Source organism: Carassius gibelio, chromosome A19 (assembly GCF_023724105.1).
Source record: "Carassius gibelio isolate Cgi1373 ecotype wild population from Czech Republic chromosome A19, carGib1.2-hapl.c, whole genome shotgun sequence".
Taxonomy (NCBI): Eukaryota; Metazoa; Chordata; class Actinopteri; order Cypriniformes; family Cyprinidae; genus Carassius; species Carassius gibelio.
Window position 1 is genome coordinate 7,600,486 of NC_068389.1, and position 22,455 is coordinate 7,622,940.

Here is a 22,455-nt window from a genome sequence, read left to right on the forward strand (position 1 = left end):
ACTGTGATTTCATTTTAAATATTTGCATGCTGCATTTTAATTGCAGCATCCAAATATTTATGGTTTGCTTAACACTGCACAGACAAACCCTAAAATTCAGCTTGCCTAAAAATGTAATAAAGACCGTTTAATCAAGATCCATAGCTTTAATAACTACAGCAGTATAGTAGTGTCCACACCAATGCACAATAACCTGGACATTGTGGAATCAAACAAGCAGACGCTGCTCCTAAAGAAGCACTTCCACAGATTTTGAAGTGTTTCATAAAACCCTCAGATCTTAAAAGTCCTATAGTATCTAACATCCTCAACAGGCAGAATGACTGGGATCAGTGGAACGACAAACTGTATGAAGTCACATCATTAGTTTCCAGTCCAGTAAGTGTCCAGGAACCCTGAATATTTACTGGATTAATCAAACTGTTTAAGAAATTATATTACTCTGCAAACGCTGTCAGAGAAACTCTGAATCTGTTTGAGTTTTTAATCTATAGGTTTTGAAATCAATCTTTTACACTATTTCAACTTGTTACTAACCATGAAAACAGCAAAGGGTGCTGACATCGTGTTAAAACACCAACCAACCACCCAATGCACAATCATGATCTGTTTGTAATAAACACAAGCTGCAGTTTTGTCATCTGCCATTTAAATTAAGTGTTTGGCTGGTTTTTATCGGTCATCACCTGAAAAATTGTGCTTTCAACAATATCGTCCCTTTTTTGTGAATGTCACAGTGGCCTTCTCTATTCTCATTGAATTAAAAAAAGAAAACCAATCGATGCCGAACCCTAGTTTTGTGTAAGCATTATATTGTGTGTCTGTGCAGGTATTGGAGTGCCCATCATGTTGGCGTACGTCTATGGTGTGGTGCCCATCTCTCTGTGCCGCAGCGGTGGTTGTGGCGTGTCTGCGGGGAATGGTAAAGGTGTCCGTATCGAGTTTGATGACGAGAACGACATGAACGCGGGCACCGGAGCTGCTGTGACTGGTGAGTGACCCTCACTGAATGCAAACACATGTCTATTCACAACACCTTTATAATGCTCAATGTCACACACTGAGAAGCAGACAGTGTTTAAAAGCATTCAGAATCTGTTCTTCTCAGTCTCTTTCTCTCATTTACAGTCTCTGTTTTGTGTCTCTGCCTCAAGAGCTGTCGAACACATTTCACACTTTCTCTCCTCCTCACTCATGTTTAATGCAGATGTGTGAAGTGTGTTGTAGTTTAAAGCAGAGTGTGCTCGAATGTGTTAGATTCACTGAAGGGGAGCCATGTCTAGAGACTTTGAGTTTACCCTTCTCCTGACACAACTCCTGAAACTCCAGGATCAATTAATTCCTGGGAAGCTCACGTAACTCTGGTATATGTAGCTTTTGTCCTGGTGTGCAGTGTGATCTAGAGCCAAAAGGTTTAGACATACATTTGTGCTATATGTAAGAAACCAGGTTTCTAAAATTCTGCATCATCTTTCCCATTTTTCTGGATTGTTTTAATGGTTTAAAAAGATGTGTCATCAGTTGAGTTCATTTAAAACTCATAAAAAATGCTGAAGCACACAGGTATATCTATCCATCTATCTATCTATCTAAAGACTTATACGCTCTCTGTCTATATTATGAAAAATTTTTAAAACAATTGAAAAATATTATAAGTTAAATTCCTATTAGTAATCCCACATTGCCATAGCCTATGCTTCTCTATTAACACAACAGTGATTGAGTTGGTGCATTTATTCAGCGATCACAATCACAAACAATACAGTCGAGATCTCATGAGCGAACACAGACCGGCTGAACCACACTTTCATTAGATCGCTAAACTCCTTGTTTTTCAGATCATCTGCTGCGGTGCTTCCACAATGAGGAGCGAGCGTTTGCATGTGCATGGTTGCCAGATTGCTTAAAATAATCAAAACACCAGGAAGAAAAATGTATCTCTGTAACAGCGAAGCTCTGATTCAGGGATTTGAACTCTTGTTATCTGGCAACTGCTCTCATGAGAGATCACGTAGTAGAGGAGTGTAGAGCAGTCCCCAATAACATGTTCCCTTTTTATGACGCTTGGCACGCGTTCCTTTTGGGAAAGTATACTTAAATTTTAAATATTCTATATTCATGATATTTTCAATATTTAATATATCGCCCAGCCCGACAGCAATGATCTGCATTTTTTGCATCACAGGAATCATGGGGATCTAATCAGGCTTGTAAGGCAAATTTCAAATACCAAGCACTGGGACCGTCCTACTGATTGTTTATTTATTTTATATTTTCCCCAGAATGTTTCACACTTTTATGAACTGCTGTAATGACCCCTTTCTATCTGTTCTCTTCTATCAGACACCACTTCGGTGGCAGAGACCAGGCATAACCCCAGCATCGGCGAGGGCAGTGTGGGGGGTCTGACGGGCAGCCTGAGTGCCAGCGGGAGCCACATGGAGCGTATTGGAGCAATGAGAGACAACCTGAGTGAGAACGCCAGCACTATGGCCCTCGCCGGGGCCAGCATCACTGGCAGCTTGTCTGGAAGTGCCATGGTCAACTGCTTTAACAGGTCAGTGACTGTGTCTGCTTGCTATGTGTGCATTTGTTGCCCGCAAATGACCTTTAAGGGACATGTATTTTGAAATCCAAGTATGATGTACAATGTAGGGCATTCTCTTAAACACCACCACAATCCAAAAAGACATTTCAGTTTAAACAAACAGACTGACATGAACATTTGTACACTATCCAGGCCAATGTTTCTGGAGCCCCCAACTCTGCACATGTTGAGTGTCTCTCATACGTCATTTTCAGGTCTAGGACTCTACTAATGAGCTGATGATCTGAATCAGGTGTGTCTGATTAAAGAGACATGCAAAAAGTAAAGGAGCTGAGAAACACTGGTCAAGGGAACAGTTTTAATGTCTTTTCCATTGCACTGCAAGAAAACTAGGCAGCCAGTAAGATTGATGCTTCTGGTCTCATGCCCAGAACCTCTGCTGTTAAATAAAACCTCGACTTGGTGGCACTCATGAACACGGTGTATAGCCAGGCCACAGTGAAATGCAGAGGAAGATGGAAGATGGAAGATCCTTCACATGGACAGACCGTCACACACATTTTATACAGTTTATGCATAAAGGATGATCTAACATCTGGATTTCCAGAAGTTTGTGAGATTTGTGACATTTTCACAGATGAGACTCAAACCAAGTCCCAGACTCAAATACATGTCTGAGCTGTTTAAACTGAAAGAAACGCTCACTGACGTATCTTTAAATATGGAGATGTCCTTTGATTTGTCTAAGGTACAATTATTAGATCAACACCACAGTGAATGCTGGAATCTCACCAGCGGTTTGAAAACACGTGAATGTGGTTTGACTTCCTTTGCCGTCTGCCGTTTCACACACTGTTTGTGTCTCTCAGGTTGGAGGTTCAAGCTGATGTTCAAAAGGAGCGCTGCAGTCTGAGCGGGGAGTCCGGCACCGTCAGTCTGGGGACAATCAGTGACAACGCTAGCACCAAAGCCATGGCTGGGTCCATTCTCAACGCCTACCTGCCTCTGGACAGGTGTGTGCTCATACAAGCCAAAGAATGTGAGGTGAGGTGAGCTTGAGCGCTCATTAACAGCTGACGTTGTTGTGCAGCAGGGACGGGAACAGTATGGAGGTGCAGGTGGATGTGGAGTCCAAGCGAGGGAAGCTCAGGCACTACAGCGGCAGCAGCAGTATGGACGACGGCAGCAGCGGAGGACACGGGGCTGGTGTTTGCCCCTCCGGGTGTCCCCACGAGGACAAGTGTGTCACCTCTCGCTGGGCCAAGGAGCCGTCCTCCACCTCCTCCTCTTCCTCTGGCAAGAAGAGCAAAGGCAAGCTGCGCAAAAAGAGCGGCGGAACCAAGATCAACGAGGCGCGTGAAGACATGGACGCCCAGCTGCTGGAGCGGCGCAGCACCAACTCCAGCGAGTTAGACTCGCCCTCTCTGAGCGGCAGCCTGCCGTCTGTGGCCGACTCTCACTCCAGCCACTTCTCAGAGTTCAGCTGCTCCGACCTGGACGCCTGCAGACCGCCCTGCTACGAGTCTCACGTCCGACATCCCAACACGGCCGGAGCGGTCAGCCCGCTTCCAGAGGTGGAGAACGACCGGCTGGAGAACTGTCCCCTCCCTCAAGCAGCGGTCGCCCCTCTAACCCCTGACGGGGCGGCAGAGCGCCCGCTATGCTACATTGCAGAGGAGAATGTGAGTTTAATACGCGCGGCTGACGCGGGCCAGAGCTCGCCTAAAGAACACAATAACAACCTTCCTCAGCCGACTAGCCCTGTGCATAACGCCTGCGTTCAGACAGAGATCTGACCAGACCAGCCAACCTTGATTACCAAGGATTGCACACTCAACTGAAGATTTTAAAGCTTGTTTCATGGAGGTTTAATGTCCTGTGCGGTCGATGATTTGAATGTTGGAGGAGGAGCGCCACTATTTACACTGGTCAAGGGCAGGATGTGCCTTTGAGCTTTCAGAAAGCTCGCAGTGACCGTTTGATCGGTCACCGTTGGTCAGTGCTTACAGTTAGACCGAAGCTCGGATAAGATTCAGAAAGGCAACAGATGAATGTAAGGCAGGAAGTGATGCACAGATACTGACACAGAGGATGATGATGAGGATGTAGCTGTCAATCACACAGGCCTGTGTTTCAGTGTTCAGGGTCGCTGCCATCAAGAGCCTAACTAATGAGGATAAACCCCCCAAAAAAACATGTCCAGCTCATTTTTCACCCCAAAATTAGAAGGAAAGAAGAGACCTATCATTCCTTGCATACTGGAAATTAAGTCTCTGTTTAGGACTAATTTGATTTGTGACCGTTTCATGTTAATTAAAGGGATATTCACCCAAAAATGAACATTCTGTCATAATTTACCCCCATGCAGTTTCAAACCTGTATTTCTTTCTTCTGTTGAACATATAAGAAGATATTTTCATTTCAAGTCAATTATACTGACTCGTATAGGTTTGACTAAATGACAGAATTTTTATTTTTGGGTGAATAATCCTTTTAAGAACATTTCCCCCCCTTTCTCTTTATTGTAATGTAATACATCAGTTTTTTTTCTTTGTAATTGCTGATTATTCTTATTAGACTCTTTATACTATAAAACAGTATTTTATTTCTGTATTTCTATAAATAAATCTGACAGTACAACAAATTCTACTGAGATTTAAATGTACATAATTTTTGCAATACAATAAAATATATTTTTCCTCCCATTACAGTTGTGGGAATTGGGAGGGGAAATGTGCTTAATTTTTCATGAAAATGTCTCGGGCTGAAATATGACCATGACGTGTTTTTGACAGATACCATGTGACTGACCTGTGTATCCAGGCACCTTCACTACACACACACACACACACACACACACACACACGCTCTCAGTTAGCCACCATTTAGCTTTAGTTGGAGGAGTCTGCAACCATTCAAAGGCACCGAGGAAGTCTGGAGGGATCCCGTCAAGATGAACCCACGAGGGACCAGGCCCTTTCACAGCAGTGATTCTCCTACATGATCGTTTCATTTCTCTCTTGTAGAATCACTGCTTATTTAGCATTTTTGGGAAAGCAGGATGTGTCCAAGCCCTGTGAGGTGTGTACTGCCTGAGAGAAGAGCCGGATGAAGCCGTGTTGAGCCCCCTGCTGGTAGGACGGGACGGGTTGGAGGAAGAGAGTCTGGCAGTGTTAAAAAGTCCACTGACAATTCTCAATGGCTTTTATTGATGCAATGGTTTATATTTATGAATCAGAAATATTTGCACCCTGTAAAAAAAAAAAAAAAAGTCAAACTACTTTCATTGTAAAGGCTATGATGGTAATCACATTCAGGTTGTTTCAACCAATTAAGTGTTTTTTTTTTTTTTTTTTTCATTTATGTATCTGTATCGACTCATGGTGCCTTTTGGATAATATAAAAATGTTTTGTGTCTTATGAATTCAAATGTATTGGATGAGGCTGCATTGAATGTTAGCGAGGCGGCGTAGCATTGTCTCCGCCTACCAAAGACAGCACTCAGCTCACGGACGCTGACTCCTGCACACTTCACACACTCACAGTTTACAGACGTGTGTTTGCACTCTTCATTTGCTTCATCTCGCGCTGCTCCGGAGACTCTCCGACTGATCCAATGCCACAAGCTGCTTTGATTTTTGTTCCTTCTATTTCTTTAGGGGTTTTTTCTCTCTCTCTTATGTTTTGAGCCTGCCCATATCTGTATGAATATTACTTCAGAGCTTAGGGCTGATTGATTTCTAACTTGTTCAAAACAGCTTGATATTTGTATATTTGCGTTATAAAATGCGTGTAAATGCATATCGAAATGAAAATAAAAACATGAATCCAGATGTGTTGTGTCTGTGTGTTTGTGCATATATAGTGGCTGTCACAAATCTCCTACATTTCATTAATGAACTACAAATCTTACAAAAAAGTTTGTGTGTGCATATATATATAGCTTTCTGAAGGTTCATGCGACACTGAAAACGAGTAATGATGCTGAAAATGCAACTTTGATCACATGGAAATATTATTTATTATTCTATTTAATAAATACCAATAAAAAATAGTTAACACTATTGCTGTTTTTTTCTTCTCTTTCCAGTGGTTTTGCTATTTTAAAACTACTGTTACATCATTTCGAAACCCAATCAAGTCTAATGCCCGAAATATTTCACCTAGTAATTTATGAAGCCATTTGTTTAGTCGATGCAAATTTATTTATCTGAAACATGTTTCTTTTGCTTACATCCCCCTCACCAAAAAAAAAACTACATCTAATGTTATTGCACATTCATACCTTGTGGGATCTTACGTTTTATCAATGCATATTGAGATAATGGTGGGGCTGGAGGCTGGAAGATGTCGAAACAACAATGACACTACATGAGCAACATGTATATATTACACCGTACAATGCAGCAGCTATTAAAAATATATTAAATTCTGAGAAATCAGACATTTAGACATAGCAAATTAAATTGTCCTTTACAATTTTTTCTGAGAGTGTTAAATCACTCAGTATGTGAGCCACAGCTTCTTTTAAAAGGCACATTCTCTCTTAAACACATGACAACTGTCCCATCAAAACACGAGAATCCTGAAGCCTACGGAAGCCAGAGTTACAGAGGATGAACCGTTTGCATGCTTTGCTTTGCAGTGTCAGCATTGCATCAGACAATATTCCTTGAAGAAGGTGAGATGAGTGTTTGCTGGAAGGAACGCATGACAGTCTAAGGATGAATGACCCTCGATGCAGGACTGTGGGACCCATGAGCTGAATTCCCAGGCTCGCTGGATCCGCTGTGTCTGGCTTTAATGAAGGAGGGTCTGTTCTTCCTGTAGCCCTCTGTTGGTTTCCTAATTATTGCCTCGATGTCAACCTGCAGAGAGGAAACGGTCATAATCAGCATCAAGTGTGTCATGTTGAAGCCAGCTGTTACCAGCCAGTGCTAGATTTGAACCCTGTGGGGAAAAAACTGGAAATTGCAACATGTAAACTATGTGGAAAAAGTCTGATTTTGCAAGATATAGACTCAAATTTCTGGGGGGGAGGTTTGAATTGTAGGATATCACCTAAATCCAGAATTGTGAGAAATTGAGAAATAAATCAGAATTCAGAGAAAAAAGGTATGTAAACGTAAAGCATATTGGATTTATACTTTGAATATTTTATCTCTTAATGGTCTCATTGAAGATTTTGATATTCGTGTGGTGTCCTGTTATTCAGTATAATACTTACTCAGACCACTAGGGGGAGGTAGCATTTTAAGAGCGAGATACAAGGAGGAGAGGAGAGCAGTAAAAGAAGAGAGATGAGTACAAGTTGTGTGTGTGTAAAAAAGTGAGGAATAAAGAAACACATGTAACCTGTTCACCTGTTGCACCTGGCTTCGTTTTGATAATTATAACGCAACATTTTCTTAAAATATTATAGTGATTAAGAAGGTAAGATGTTTGTTTTGGATGTATCTTTAGCATTTTGGTATTTTCTTTGGTGTAATTTTGAACATTCAGTAGTCCTATATTAAGTGTGATGTATTTGTGTTTGTAATTCAGTGCTGCTCTCACGTTTATGTGATTAGCTTTTTGCCCTGTTCTTGATTTGATTTTTGCCATGATTTGTTGATTTGTCCTGCCTGTTTTTTTTTTTTTTTTTTAAGTGTGGTCATGTGGGCAGTCATGTGATTTAGTGTTGTGTATGTAAGGGTGTTGTCATGTATGTTCATTGTCTGATGAAGAGAGTTTAAAGTTCCCGTTCTTCGTGATCCCATGTTTTAAACTTTAGTTAGTGTGTAATGTTGTTGTTAGAGTATAAATAATATCTGTACAATTCTAAAGCTCAAAGTTAAATGCTAAGCGAGATATTTGATTTAACAGAATTCGCCTACAAAAAAACGACCCGTTTGGACTACATCCCTCTAGTTCCTGCAGTAATGACGTCACTAATACGGTTTATTTGATTAACCTCTGCCCACATGAATACACAAAAAGGGGGGCGTGGCCTTGTTGTGCTCCGACGGAGAAGAGGAAGAGCTGCGTTTGTGTCATAGACAGTAAAAGAGTTTGTGTTTGTCGCCATGTCATTGAAACGCTGTTATTTTCATCTTGGAGTACAATCATCTTTGTTTGGGCTTCCCAGGAACGCTGTACTTGGAGATGTGTTACAATTTATGTTTAACTCGGTTCCAGAAAATTATAATCCACATGTAAAACTATGTGCAGCACATTTTGCTGAGGACAGCTTCCTCAATCTCAATCAGTTTAATGCTGGATTCACACAAAGATTATTCTTGAAAGATGGAGCAGTTCCCTCTTTGTCTGGAGAAGGCGTTGTTTATGGACCACAACCGGTAAGTGTATTTTATTATTTAAGTTGGTGCGTTTAAGTGTCTTTAACTTATTACACAAAGGGCAACGCTTTGTTAACTAGATGTTAGGGTTGTGCAAAAAAAACGAATGCGATTTTCATGCGCATCTCGTCAGTAAAAACGCTCCTGTGATTATAAGTACATCTCCAGCACGTGCGTTCTAGCCCAATCACGTTACCAGGAGGGCAGCTGTAAGCTGGTGTCGAATCACAACACAGGAACCGCTGGCCCAATCAGAAGTCGTTAAGTATTTTGTGAAGGAGGGACTTATAGAACAAGGAAGACATGAGCCTGTTTTTGTGACAGTGAAAACAGCGGTATACAGATAGGTGAATTGTGTGAAAAATACTGTTTTTTTACACGCGAAACATGATCAAATGTTATATTGCACACTGTAAACACAATCAAAGCTTCAAAAAAAGCACGAAAAACAGGACCTTTAAGCTCAAAACGTCACCTGTGGTAAGAGCTGTGTGTGCATACTTTGATGTTTTGTTCTCATTCTACCTAAAACTGTGCTAGATGTTAAGTTTTGTGAAGGATGGCCACTGGCAGGAAGCTTTTTTAGCTGCACTGTGGCTGTAAACATGTATTTTAGATATGGAAATGACATATTAAGTTTTGTTATTTGGGATGTGGTCATTGCACTACTTTAACCACCAAACATCCACCCCCCGCCCCACACGCACCCACGGTCCTCTTTTAGAAAAACTAAAATATGGTCACCCTAAATGAAATGTCTAGGTGCTCAATTACCAGGCTTTCTAGTTATCGTTAACATCCTTGGTGTAAATGGGCTTAAAGGCTAAACAAGAAGCACTTATTTTATGAAAAATGTAAGTGCTGTCTTCCTGTGCAAAACTCCCCAGCATGACGGTAGACCGCTGTGGGCGGTTGAAAATATGTTGCCTATGTTTTCTGAGCAGTTTGTGTCTGTTAAATCTATTTTGGTTTCTCGTTATGAATCACAATCCTCTTTCAGTGTGAGTCTTCGGGACTTTTCATGCTGTGAGAAACATAAAAAGTCTGCTGTTTAATACCTGTTGCATAAACCTGTTTATGGGCCAAAGTTTAGTACTTAAGGATCAAGGTTGTGATCCTTCATTTATGAGCAATAGTAATAATAATGACCCTAGCCTCAGTAAACTAATAGTCAGCTAAATCTAAGGTTAAAGTTCACTTGGGTACAATGGCTCATTATTGTGGCGGCTAGATAATTAGTGTTTTAATTGTTTATGAATAAATCCGCTCTGGTCACAGTCTGATTTTTCAGTGACTCTTTCTGCGGTTCTCATCCTCAGCGAGTCAGTGAATCATTCACTCAACCGATTCGTTCAAAACACTGATTCAATAGGTAACGCTGTGGCTGTGTGTTGTTTGCAGACAGTTGCAGATGGTTTTGTTGGCGAAACAGCAATGTTAGTCACAATATTGTATCTAAATCCCGAGACACACTGCATGATTTTCGGCTGTTTCAGACAAAAGATTGTGTGAGGGATTTCTGACACATATCAGGTTTTCTCCCAGCTCTTTATGATTATGTTGGACTTTATAACTCATTTAGGGTCGTGTTTAAAATATTACTTGCCAAAACTGTGTATTTTGACATAATTGAGTGTGTTTTGGTCATTTGAAGTGCACCCGAACACGCAGACTTTCTATACTGCATTTGATAATCACCTTCATCCAGTCTGCGCTATTTCTGCGACAAGGTCAGCAGTGGCAATCCACCTGTCACTCAAGTGGCCACGCCCTTAATTATGCAGAACTTCTTAATATAGTCTTAATATAATTTAAACGGATGAGTTATAAAAAAAATTCACCCCCCTCACAGTTGTCATAAAGGGCAAAATTAGCAATATAGACCAAAATCATTTTTTGCACCAGGCTGTAAACATGTTTTTTTCTGCTGTAAAGTTGGGCATTTTAACATGGGGAGTCTATGGGACTGACTCCCTTTTGCAGCCAGCCTCAAGCGGCCAGTCGATGAATTACAGTTTTAGTCACTTCCTTCACAAGAGAGAGTGGGAGGTTGCCACCAGGCCCCAATGAAGTCGACCGGAAGTTGAAGTCGGGTGGGGGCTGCCATCTTTTAGCAGAACTTCACTTGCGTTAACATCCCATTGACTCCCATTCATTTTGGCATCACTTTGACAGCGAATAACTTTACATCTGAGGTGTTTAAAGACTCTGTTTGTCCATTATTTATTTCTAAAGATACACGACAATGTATAAAGGGCTCCATTACCTTCTATGTTACATTATGGCCCCATAGAAACAGTTTTTGTAAAAAATAGGCTAACGATTGCGTCATAACCACTCGGCTCTCTGTCACATTACTGTACAGACAGGAGGAGAAGCTCGCAGGCAATTAACTTAATATGGCGTACTGGCGTTACAATTTAAAATACTACACAAAATAATTAATAAGAACACTTACTCCTGCTCACTCACGACAAAGAACTCTCCGCTCAAACTCGCCGTCTCTGCAAGATTAACGATGGCAGTTTGCACGCACAGCTACTAGAAGATTTAAATCTGTCAGACAGGTTGCTGATGTCGTCAAGCTTCGTTTGAGTCTGCGCGTCAGAAACGGAAGTGCTAAAAAACGCTAAAAATGGGCTTCACTTGTCTCAATTGAGTTCCAATGGGGTCGCTGTGTCCATTTCTTTTACTGTCTATGGTTTCAACGGCAACAACATAAACAAACGTTACTGTGCATGCGTGCTTTTGTAGCCCTAACTTAACTTCCGGTAGACTTACAAATAGAATCAATAACAACAGCCAAGTCCCTCTAGAGTAGATATTTTTTTTATAACAAAATATGTTTGCTGCCTAAATCAGGTGGACTTAATGAAAATGCAAATTAATTATTTACGAGCAGGAGATGCATAAAGTGCGAGAAATAGAGTGTGGCGAGTGGTGCGGGGCCGAGAGGCGTGGGAACGAGGAGTGAAGCCAGGTGTAGTGATTGGAGATGAGCTGCACCTGCGCCCCACCCCCAGTATCGAGTCCCACGTAGGAGATGGAAGGATATAAAACTGGAGCGACGACCTTGAAGGACGAGAGAGGACCAGGCCTGGGACATTATTTTATGTGTTTGCTTTTTATTTTATGCGCACCAGTCGTCCGTGAGGGGCTGGTGCGCCGTTTTGTATTTATTTTTGAATATTAAAGTGTTTTGATTGTGCGCCGGTTCCCGCCTCCTTCTTCCCGATGTATATGGAGTTTCAATATAGTTACATAGAGGTTTCCCCAGTAACAGCTGTAAACAAAGCAGAGCTACGCTCACAAATGCTGCATTATCAGGCATAAAACATGCAAGTCTTCCTTCAGAAATACAGTGATATAAAAACACCTGTGCCTTGTTTTGATATTTAAACATATAAATCTAAGGAATTATTATTATTAAACGTGCAGTACGTAACATTACTCGTGTTTATTCAACAAATTCCTTTTTGAAAATCAATCAGTTTTCAAATCATTGCGAGTCTCCATTGCGAGCCCGATGAAACCGTATTATTAGGGATTTCAGATACAGCCAGGCAAATGTCTTGTCACTAGAATCTTATCACATCCCAAATGATTAGAAAACGACCAAGGAACCGGTTGCACATAGCCTGAACCGTTCTGGTTTCTGCTCTCTCCTATGTGTTCTTTGGCGGTGAGACTTCACCTTGAGAATTAGCCAGCAGACTTTCTCTCAGCAGGTTAGTGACCGTCTCCAGCTCCTGCTCGGCCTCCTGCACGTTCGGATCCAACTGCAGCACTTCCTGTAAATCAGTGCTGGCTGACAGATAGTCCTGAGCGAGAACACACACACAGAGCATCAAACTCTGCATCACTGCACTGAATTCAACAGCAGTGTGAGATATGGCGAGCTTGACTTTATATGCACACACAATCCTTATTTACAATGCTTTAGATGTAACATGAAGCACACATGCTTTATTATGATGATAAAAGGCATAATATCTAAAAATACAAACCTTCAAACCTTTATGTGCCAGTGCTCGTCTGTAAAATGCTTTCTTATTGTTTGGCTCGATCTGAAGTGCAGAATCACAGTCCTGTTTGGCTTCTGCGAAACCTTCCAGCTTGAGATAGCACAGCGCTCTGGAAAACACGACAGACATGTCTCATTCAGCAGCGCACGTGACCTGACTCCTGTGTTTCTGTCTGACCAGCTCCAGTCTCAGCATTTTCTAGAAGGCTCCATCAAATGAGAGACAGGACGTGTGCAGCTGGCTCAGTTCATTGCTGCTTTGTACGTATTTAGCGTGAACTGCATGAACACTAGCGCACTGCTTGCTTCTTACTGCACAGTGTATATACTACATCATGCAAGTACTGTATGCATTATGCAACATTTCAAACAGAAAGTATGCTACGGTCACATATGCTGATTTTGTTGCATGTGTACAGGATTTTAGAAATGAAGGATTTATCTTGCAATTTTAATTGCATTCGAATTTATCAGTATAATATAAAACAAACAATACATTTTATGTTTAACATGCATTTTTCGGTTGCCAGCTTCAGAAAAGGAAAATAAGGGACAATCATGTTTTTTGGCCTATTATATATATCCGGACCGCTTTACCTGTTGGTGTAGATGGCACATTCGTTCGGTTTGATGGCCAGACACTCGCTGTATTTGTCCGCAGCACCTTGAAACTGGCCGCTCTTCACCAGCTCATTTCCTTCTTGTTTCAGCAGTGTGAACCGAGCCTCTGCTTTTCTGGCTGTGAAGAAAGACCATTTACAGTAGAGTTACACTTCTGAATACTTCTGAAAGAGCCCCCTCTTCCCTAAACTATAGCTGTTCACTCTAAAAGAGGGAATGTCACAAAACACATCAAGAACATGTCTGGGTCATAATTCTCAAAATCACAAAAACAAATAAAAATGTCTCTCCCAAACTCTCATTATCGTACTACAACAACATTTGAGTTTATTATGATTTTACATTATTAAATTCAAAATAAATCAAAAATCAAAAGTTGCTAAATAATGTCCCAACACTTGTGATACAACAAATTAGATTTTTTTTTCCTTTACGCAAAATATAATTTCCAGTGTTGTTTTAGTATAACTTATATACTATTATAGTATTTGTAAACATTTTAAATAAGCTTTGAATTTTCGTTTGATTTTTTAAAAGGTTTTTTGTTACGTGCTTTTTGTAATTTTTATTCATTTATTTTTTTAAATGTAACTTCAATTTAGCTTTCATTTATTTATTTTTTTATTTATTTTTTATAATTATTTATTTTCATTACGTATTTAAATATGAATTTGTATCAAGTTTTTGACTTAAAATGTATATTTGATTTTATCAGTTTTATTCTAATTACTGGTTTCTTTTTTTATATATATATTTTTAGGTAATTTCTGATCTTTTTCTGTTGATTTTGGGTTGAAATGAGACCTGTCCCTTCACTTCACTGCTCGTGTCAGTGTGCATGGTGAGTTTACAGTGCTTGGTCTCAGTTGCAGTGTAATAACACAACATCCACCCATTGCTATGACTTCATCTGGCTCAAAGGACAGCAGAGCAAAGGTTGTCCCATTGTTAATGCGATCAGGTGTTGATGTGTGCCTTGTGATCGTGTGGCTCTTCCTTACTCAGCTCAGAATGAAAGCAGAGCCATCTGGATCCATTACGATGAGAGCTGACTACATTATCGCTTTTACATTATTGATGGCCATCGAGCGTAGAACATCCACGCTGACTAATGCTGTTGTTTGCATAACTATTGTAAACACGTGAACTACAAAAAAATAAAAATCAAACGTCACATGCTATATCAAATCTAACACGGCTTCCCAGCGTGCGATTGTTAGGAGGTGTTCATGTATGTATTATTCATCAGCACTGGCCTTCATTCGCAGTTCTTTGGAGTTCCAGCATGGATTTCTGTTTAGAAATGCATTGTGATTAATGCATGCATCTGTGTTTATAACCTCTGCACGAATATCGGGTCCAGACTGGTTTATGCTTCAATAATAAAGTCAACCTGCAGGATCTGTCTGATGCTGAAGCTGGTTGATCAAGAACGTCTTGCTGGTTAAACTAGTTAAGACGCCTAATGTGGCATCCAAAAAACATTAGACAGGAATTTAGCTAAATTTGCACAGCAAAGATTGCATCGAAGTGCTTCTGAGGTGTCATTAGGAGTCTTTAAACGGACTGTTCAATGCTGCTCAGAGATGGGATGAATGCATTTACACAGAAATGGCATTGCTTCTTTACATTGAATTTTAATGCTGCTGTTGCTGTTTAAAGACGTCTATAGTGAAAGATCCTGATTTAGCATGATGATTGCAGGGCTAGGCTCTTGGGTTTGATTCGAGTTGATTAAAACTGTGCTCATTAAATGAAGTACTTGTCTAATCAATGCATCTCACTCCCTAATAATGTCATATTTATATGCACAAGAGAACTGTCTTGAACTATTTTAAACTATACTATTCATCTACACGTGCTTCACTAATAGTGTGCTATTGCTCGTCGTGGAGTACAGCTCTCCTCTCTTGTGCGGTGGGTTTTGGGTCAGGTGAACTCACTCTTCTCCTGCTGGGCTCTGTCTGCGCGGGCCTGCAGGACCTCTGCGCTGGGCTCATCTTTACGGTGCTGCTGGGCCGAAAGCGGGACCAGCGGGATCTCGGGCAGCTTCTCTCGCCAGTCCGGACCGTCCTGCTCGATCAGCATTTTAGTGATTCTGAGATCACATCACAGACACAGTCAGAATAAATGACAGAACTCTCATGTTTACCATTTGACTGCAGAAAATAGCTTCCTTACAGGACAGTTCTCCCAAAAATTTAAATTCAGTCATCATTACTCGCTCTCAAGGTGTTCTAAACCTGAAACCTGGAGTCTTTTTTTTTCTTCTGCTGAACACAAAAGAAGAATGTGAATAAATATATTATTGTTATAAATATAAATATATATAAAAAAAATTTTTTTTTTTATTAAGAATGTTTCTGGTCCCTGTTGACTTCCATAGTATTTCCCCACCACATATATATTGTTTATTTACTAAAATTCTTCCAAATATAAATTTTTGTGTTCAGCAGAAGAAAATAAGTCATGAGGGTGAATTTTCATTTTTGGGTGTACTGTCCCTTTAAGTACTTCGCTGTTGTTTTCCAGTAGAAAAATATATAAACATCCTTGAAATGAGATCTGTTTACTTGAGGAAGAAAAATGTGCAGAACCTTGACAAATGCATCTTTGACGATGACGGAAAAAGTACTTGTATCTTTTTGCCATTATCTATTAATTTTACAGACATTTCTTTAACCCTAAAACACAATGCAACGTGCAACTCCAAATATGGTCAAAACACCGGTGTAAAATCTAAACAGAAAATTCCTTTGTATCAACAGTACATTGGGCCATATTTGTTACAGACTTTTCCAATGGTATATAAGAATATTCTCAAAATACGTCGTCACGTAATTCATCTTCTTAGTAAATTAACCCTATTTTAAGGATGTTTAGGTTTTTATTTTGCAGGATATTGACTCTAATAAAAGATTTTTAAAAAGCTACATTTGTAAACATATTAAAATACTCCAGAAATGTGATCCTGCGGCCTGTGTATTGTACCTGTGCACGCTGTCGTGAGCCGCCTGCACGCTGACGTCTATCTGCAGGACTGTCTTGTAATCCACATAGGCCTTGCTGTAGCGCTCCAGAGTCTCATACGCCATCGCCCGCCGGAGGAGGGGCTTCAGCGAGAAGGGGCGGAGCTCCAGAGCCCTATAAACAAACAGGATGTAACAAGAGGATCAGGATCTTTCTCTGATCCTGTGCCCTACAGTGAACTCTCTTAATATAAATAGGAAGCCATTCATAAAGCTGCATGTGTTGGAGTCTTTCAGACAAAATATACCCATTTACCACCTAAAGCTTGCATTATTTTCTATTTTCTGCACCCATAATTTTCCTGTCTCTATAAGATTAAAGAACAGATGCGTCCAAACAGGATAGCACCGACTCAATGACATGTTATTATTTCCCTCCAAAGGAGGAGAGGATGGTAACAGACTGCTGAGGATCTTAGTCACGGTTAACCAGTCTGCTGGTAGTAAAGCTCCTTACAGAGCAACTAACTGCGTCGGGTGTTAATCTTTCTGAGTCAGTCACATGCACTTGCAGTAAATCCAGGCTGAACGCAGCACTGTGCCTCTCGTTTATACTGTGAATGTCTGGTCATTGTGTGACTGGCAGTTGAACAGAGGGAGAATGTAAATGTGTGGTTAACCTGCTGCAGTCCTGAATGCAGTCTGCGCTGTTTCCATCTTTGAGGTAGCACGCAGCTCTGTTGGAGTACAGAGTACAGAGATCCTCTGGGCTGTCGATACCTGCAAACACAAGCAGAGCGCTGGAAATAGACTCGGATAGCAGCTTTAGATCTGCATGGACACGAGTGGGAGGAAGGGTTCAGAGTTCAGGCAGCCATTTATGCTGGGATACATTTTGTTTAGTCACCTGATACCATTTTACAAACCTAACTAGTCATAGAATAAACGCAAGATACATCGCTGCCTTCAAACGGCCCATTACGTAACTTCAGTGAGCACACCCAGAATGCACAGAAGTGGAAGTGTCAGTCTTGTGAAACGCTTTCAATTCAGTTTCACCACAATGCAGCTTTAGTCCCCAAAAATGCAGTGGATCAATGACCAGTGGTTTAAGATCTTCTCTGTGGGACATCTCGATTCCTTCCCCTGCATTACTAAACACTGCAAAACAGGATCTACGCAATGTTTGCGCAACACGCTTTTGTGATCCAGACTACAAGAAGATTCATTATAAACGTGCTGGTTTCTAACACCCAAAAACTGTTAAACATACTATTAATGCACACATATAATATACATACATTCACCCCGCTAGAATCATTAAAATATGTTGGTTAATATGAAAATAAATAAATACAGCACTTTTTGAGCCACTTTTAAGTATCAAAATATTGTCAGCTTGCCAATAATGCCACTTTACTGAAACCAAAATCTGTTTAAAATATGATAATATAAATATAATTTGGATATAATTGACTACAAAGTACTTGTATCCCATCAGAATCATTTAAAACCAACTGCTTTTAAGTCAGTAAACTATGAAAACAACCATAGCTATGCCAAAATTATCCCCTTAACCAAAAATACCATCTTGGTAATACCTAAATCTGTAGTAACACATGCATCACATATAACTTCAGGTTACTTTAACACAAAATGCTTGTACCCAAGCAGAATGACTGAAACATGTTGATTAATTTGAAATATACTATAAATAGTAGGAAAAATATAGATACTATAAAATACCATGCATTGTGGTGACACCAAAAATGGTTAAATATATTATTTTATCATACACATATGATATATTATTTTGAGGTTAATTCTTGCACTCCTGAATCCTTGAAATATGCCGTGGTTAACTAAATAAATCAGTATATATATGCTGCCAAACATGGCATTTGGGTGACACCCAAAATGTGTCAAATATAATATTTCAAGATAATTCAACACAAAATACTTGCATCCTACCAGAATCATTAAAAAACAGTACTTTTATGCCAGTAAACCAGAAAAACAATGAACACCTTGCCAAAATAGCCACCTTACCAGAAAGGTCTAATCTCTGTAAAACCACAGACCGTTTAAACACAAATATCACGTATGACTTTGACAGTAAGTATAGATTATCTGTACTCTACCAGCTTCTGTACATCCGTCAATGGCCTGTGTGTATTTCTCCAGCGCGTCCCCGAACTGTCCATTTTTGAACAACATATTGCCCTCATTTTTGAGCCTGGCCAGTGGAGGAGGAAGGGCCCCACACGGGGCGTCCAGATTACAGCTCGCCCCAGCAGTACCACTGTGCACCGCACCAGAGCCCCGAGGCTCATCCTGGCTCTTGTCGGCTGGAAGGGTGCCATTGACTGCCGGCCTCTTCCCTTGGACTTCCTTTGAGCTGGCTGTGTTGTTTCCAGGGCTCCTCTTGTGTCCCGGGGTCCCAGGTTGAGAGTGCGGGCCCCCTCCCTCTCCGTGACCGGGGCCCTTCTTCTGTGAATTCCCCATGACTGCCCTCAGTCCCTACTTCAGTACAGCGAGCTCCCGTCCTCACACACACTCACACACACTCATACACTCTCGCTCTCTTCCTGTTCCTGCGCAGACTGTGAGGCTCGGTCAGACGTGGGAGGACACGCCTCCTGCGGGAAGCTCTGAGCCGTGACATCACGAGGGGGGAGGGGCTGCGGAGCTGCTGCAGAGAGGGGGAGGTTTACTGTCAAACAGCAGCCAGAGCAGTTCAGACGCTCCTGCTGGATTACATTGTGTACAAAACCAGCTGCAGAGCCCTTCAGCTGACACTGCTTCTCTGTGCTCTCAGAAAAACCACCTCCAGCAGCATTCCTCCAGTCTTCAGTATAATATGATGATTTATTGCTCTTTCTATACAACTATCTTTGCTGCTTGATATTTTTTTTCAGGATTCTTTGGTGAATAGAAAGTTAAAAGAAGAGCATTTATTTGAAATAGAAATCTTTTGTTGTCACTTCTGTTCAATTTAATGCATCTGAAAAAAAGGGATATTTAAAACCTTAGCACATACTTTTGAATGGTGGTGTTTCCACATAAATATGAACTGTTTTCAATATCGGTACTACTAATAATCAATGTTTCTTGATCATGATTTCTGAAGGATCATGTGACACTGAAGACTGGAGGAATGATGCTGAAAAATTAAATATTATTGCATATTATTATATAAACACATTAAAATAGCAAATGGTTATTTTATTTTTTTATATTTCTCGTTATTATTTTTACTGTATTTTCAATCACATAAATGTAGCCTTGGCAAGACTTAAAATATAATTAATTTTTATAAAAATATATATATATATACATGTAGAGAGAGAGAGAGAGAGAGAGAGAGACCACTAATTGTTCATTGAAAGAAACAGAACATTTATTTTGTGTTATAATAGCCAAAAAACATTAAAAAAGAAAACAGCAGTTATTCTGTGTAGCCATTTCAATGTTGGTCACAGAAACAAATTTTGCAGGCTAGTAAACATTTTCCAGACACAGAGAAAACAAAGTTTTATAACATTTATAACAAAGCCATTTCTAGATCACTGTTCAAATGTCGGTCATCTGAATTCATCACATCCATTAAATCACAAGATGTTTTTTTTTTTTTTTCCATATTTCATGCTGGATCACATGATCATCAGGTTTATACTCTATTAAACACTACAATGATACCAAATATCATGACAATCTTTAATTTATATTACCTTTTCTATCCACTGAAGGGGTGGTCGCATTAACTGTTGCTCGAGAGTGAGTGAAATCCAGTCATTTCGATAGGAATTCATGTGATTGAGAATACTGCGCGAGGGCAAAACATTTCCCCGTGCAGATTTGACAACGGGATCACAAGCTGGTCATGTGAATTCACTGCGGTGACCCACAGAAAGCTGCGTGGTTTTAACGGGATTTCTGCATCAACTGTGCTTCATTATCACTGCTCTGTTAACAACTGAGCCATTTCACTTGTGAATTTACACTAATGTATCCCATCCCTCCTAAACCCGACAAGAACAACTCGCTAAACATGATTTGAGCACCAGAAGAAAAAAAAACACTTTATAATTCTACATTGCAAATACAAAGAGAAAACATTCACTCAAGATTTTGTTTGTAAATTGTATTTTACTCATGTATTTACACATTCAAAGATAAAAAAAAAGCTAATTCTAACAGAAAAACCAGCAGATGCATCTCATCGGGCATCAAATACAACCACTGGACACAAGAGTTAAGGCTAAATACAAGGAAAACAGGATGGAAAATACTAGGACCACAAAATAAACACAATGTAAACAGAACTATAATGACTTAATGACTATAGCATGCATGTCTGAATCAAGAAACCATGGCAAGAGTGTCATTTTTTAATTATCAGAAGAATCAAAGTAGTAGTTCACCCAAAAAACAGTCACAATTTACTCATCTGCATATGTTTTATGAAATGCATAAGAATTGTTAAGCAGATTTCTGTTTTTCACACAATGAGAGTTCAGATGAACAAATTTAAATGGTCTGTTTTATATAACTTCAAACAGTCAGATGGTTTTTATTAGAGCTTCACAGATGTGGTGACTATGAACTGTCACTGAATGGAAAAAAGCAGATTTTAAATAATTTTACATGGAAAAAATAACCACATATAACGTGGGTTTTGGTTTGCAACGACATGAGGTTAAGTAAAGGGCGTTTTTTGGGGGGTGAACTACTATAAAAGTAAAACAATGACATGTCTTTGAAATGAAGCAGCATGTTGAATTGAAACAATAATGCATTACGTTAACAGTGCTTGCATTTTATGCCTTGTATTTTCAAGGGCTTGTGTTTTTAGAGGCTGAGATTTAACAGTTGTTTATTTAGCAACATGCCTTTTTTGTTTCTAAGACATTTGTCATTATTTTACTTCCATAAGCTACTCTTTTAACCACTCTTTAGTTGAGAAAGGATACGTCTTTTGGTCCTCTTCTTGTACATGATCCTGTAACCACACTCTCTGCATCTGATGGGGTCTCTGGCCTTGATCTCGTTTTCTGTGTGACACTCTGAAACACAACAAATACACACTTAATAGAGATTTGATGATGGGATCTTGTTTGCACAGTTATGAAAGACATGATTATATAACCATGACTAATACATATAACACATGAGGGACATAATTAAAAGCATTACCTCCACAAATGTAGATCATCGGCTGCTGTTTAGGAGGCTGGATTTTTTCCTGAGAATCCATGGCCTGAAAAACACACATTAACAGCTACTACTTAATTAATTAATTAAGACTATACATATATTATATATACCTTTAAATTAATATATAATCATGCATCTATTAGTTTTATGAGCTAGACTTTAGTCTAAGCACACATGTAAGAGACTTTATCAGTATTCTAGTGCTGATGAAGTAATAATGTCTGCGAACACGTTCTACTGTTACAGACTGGCTAGATGCATTGCTCTTCATATTTATATAAGACACAAACCCGCACGACATTATTTTTTTTAATTTAATTTGCTTCAAATGTAAATAGTCAAAGCGTTACCTTTCCCGCGTGAGCTCTATAAAACGCTTTTGTTTTTACGCAAGCGCGTTACTTACAAAGAGACTTCATAGTAACGAGCGCTGCTATTGGTTGAAACGAATGATTGACAGCAATCGAACGCCTGAGAGGTGCTAGTCAAACTCTGGCGGGAGGAGCTTAGAATTTTACGCAGTTTATCCCGGACTTTTATTTTGTTTCAATAATATTTATTAATTCAGACGGCCGCGAAAAATTATGAAATCGCGCCATTAAGCGTGTATATATCGGCAACCACACGTAATAATGCAAATATGTAGGTATTTCTGTTTTTTATTAATTGTTTGGAAGTTTGGCTGTTATTAGTACTGTCATTACAATGTGTTACGTATTATTATTTTTATTTATTTTT

At 39.8% G+C, this 22,455-nt stretch overlaps 3 protein-coding genes across 4 annotated transcripts in view; 1 reads left to right on the forward strand and 2 right to left on the reverse strand.

Annotated features, from left to right (window-relative positions):
• The window catches only part of LOC127935676 (E3 ubiquitin-protein ligase RNF19A), a 30,954-nt gene extending 24,573 nt beyond the window's left edge, over positions 1–6,381 (forward strand). Inside the window, exons 7-10 of one of the 2 annotated variants that reach the window (XM_052533767.1) lie at positions 830–991; positions 2,344–2,557; positions 3,418–3,561; positions 3,642–6,381. In XM_052533767.1, the coding sequence (XP_052389727.1) occupies positions 830–991; positions 2,344–2,557; positions 3,418–3,561; positions 3,642–4,344 (1,223 nt within the window). In that variant the 3' untranslated portion in view covers positions 4,345–6,381. Of the gene's footprint in view, positions 1–829; positions 992–2,343; positions 2,558–3,417; positions 3,562–3,638 lie in introns of both variants that reach the window. The other variant, XM_052533766.1, reaches the window with a different exon arrangement.
• A 164-nt stretch (positions 6,382–6,545) lies between these two features.
• Positions 6,546–19,110, reverse strand: spag1a (sperm associated antigen 1a). The gene is made up of 8 exons (XM_052533768.1): positions 18,642–19,110; positions 17,181–17,280; positions 16,523–16,675; positions 15,475–15,629; positions 13,508–13,649; positions 12,894–13,020; positions 12,581–12,707; positions 6,546–7,416 (listed from the first exon to the last, which is right to left on the reverse strand). The coding sequence occupies exons 1-8, from the start codon at positions 19,003–19,005 to the stop codon at positions 7,412–7,414; spliced, it is 1,173 nt and encodes a 390-aa protein (XP_052389728.1). The 5' UTR covers positions 19,006–19,110; the 3' UTR covers positions 6,546–7,411.
• A 1,519-nt stretch (positions 19,111–20,629) lies between these two features.
• On the reverse strand, positions 20,630–22,169 carry polr2k (RNA polymerase II, I and III subunit K). Its single transcript, XM_052533770.1, has 4 exons — positions 22,068–22,169; positions 21,697–21,760; positions 21,474–21,566; positions 20,630–20,742 (listed from the first exon to the last, which is right to left on the reverse strand). Exons 2-4 carry the CDS (start codon positions 21,755–21,757, stop codon positions 20,720–20,722), a joined length of 177 nt encoding a protein of 58 aa, XP_052389730.1. The 5' UTR covers positions 21,758–21,760; positions 22,068–22,169; the 3' UTR covers positions 20,630–20,719.
• Between the last annotated feature and the right edge of the window lie 286 nt (positions 22,170–22,455).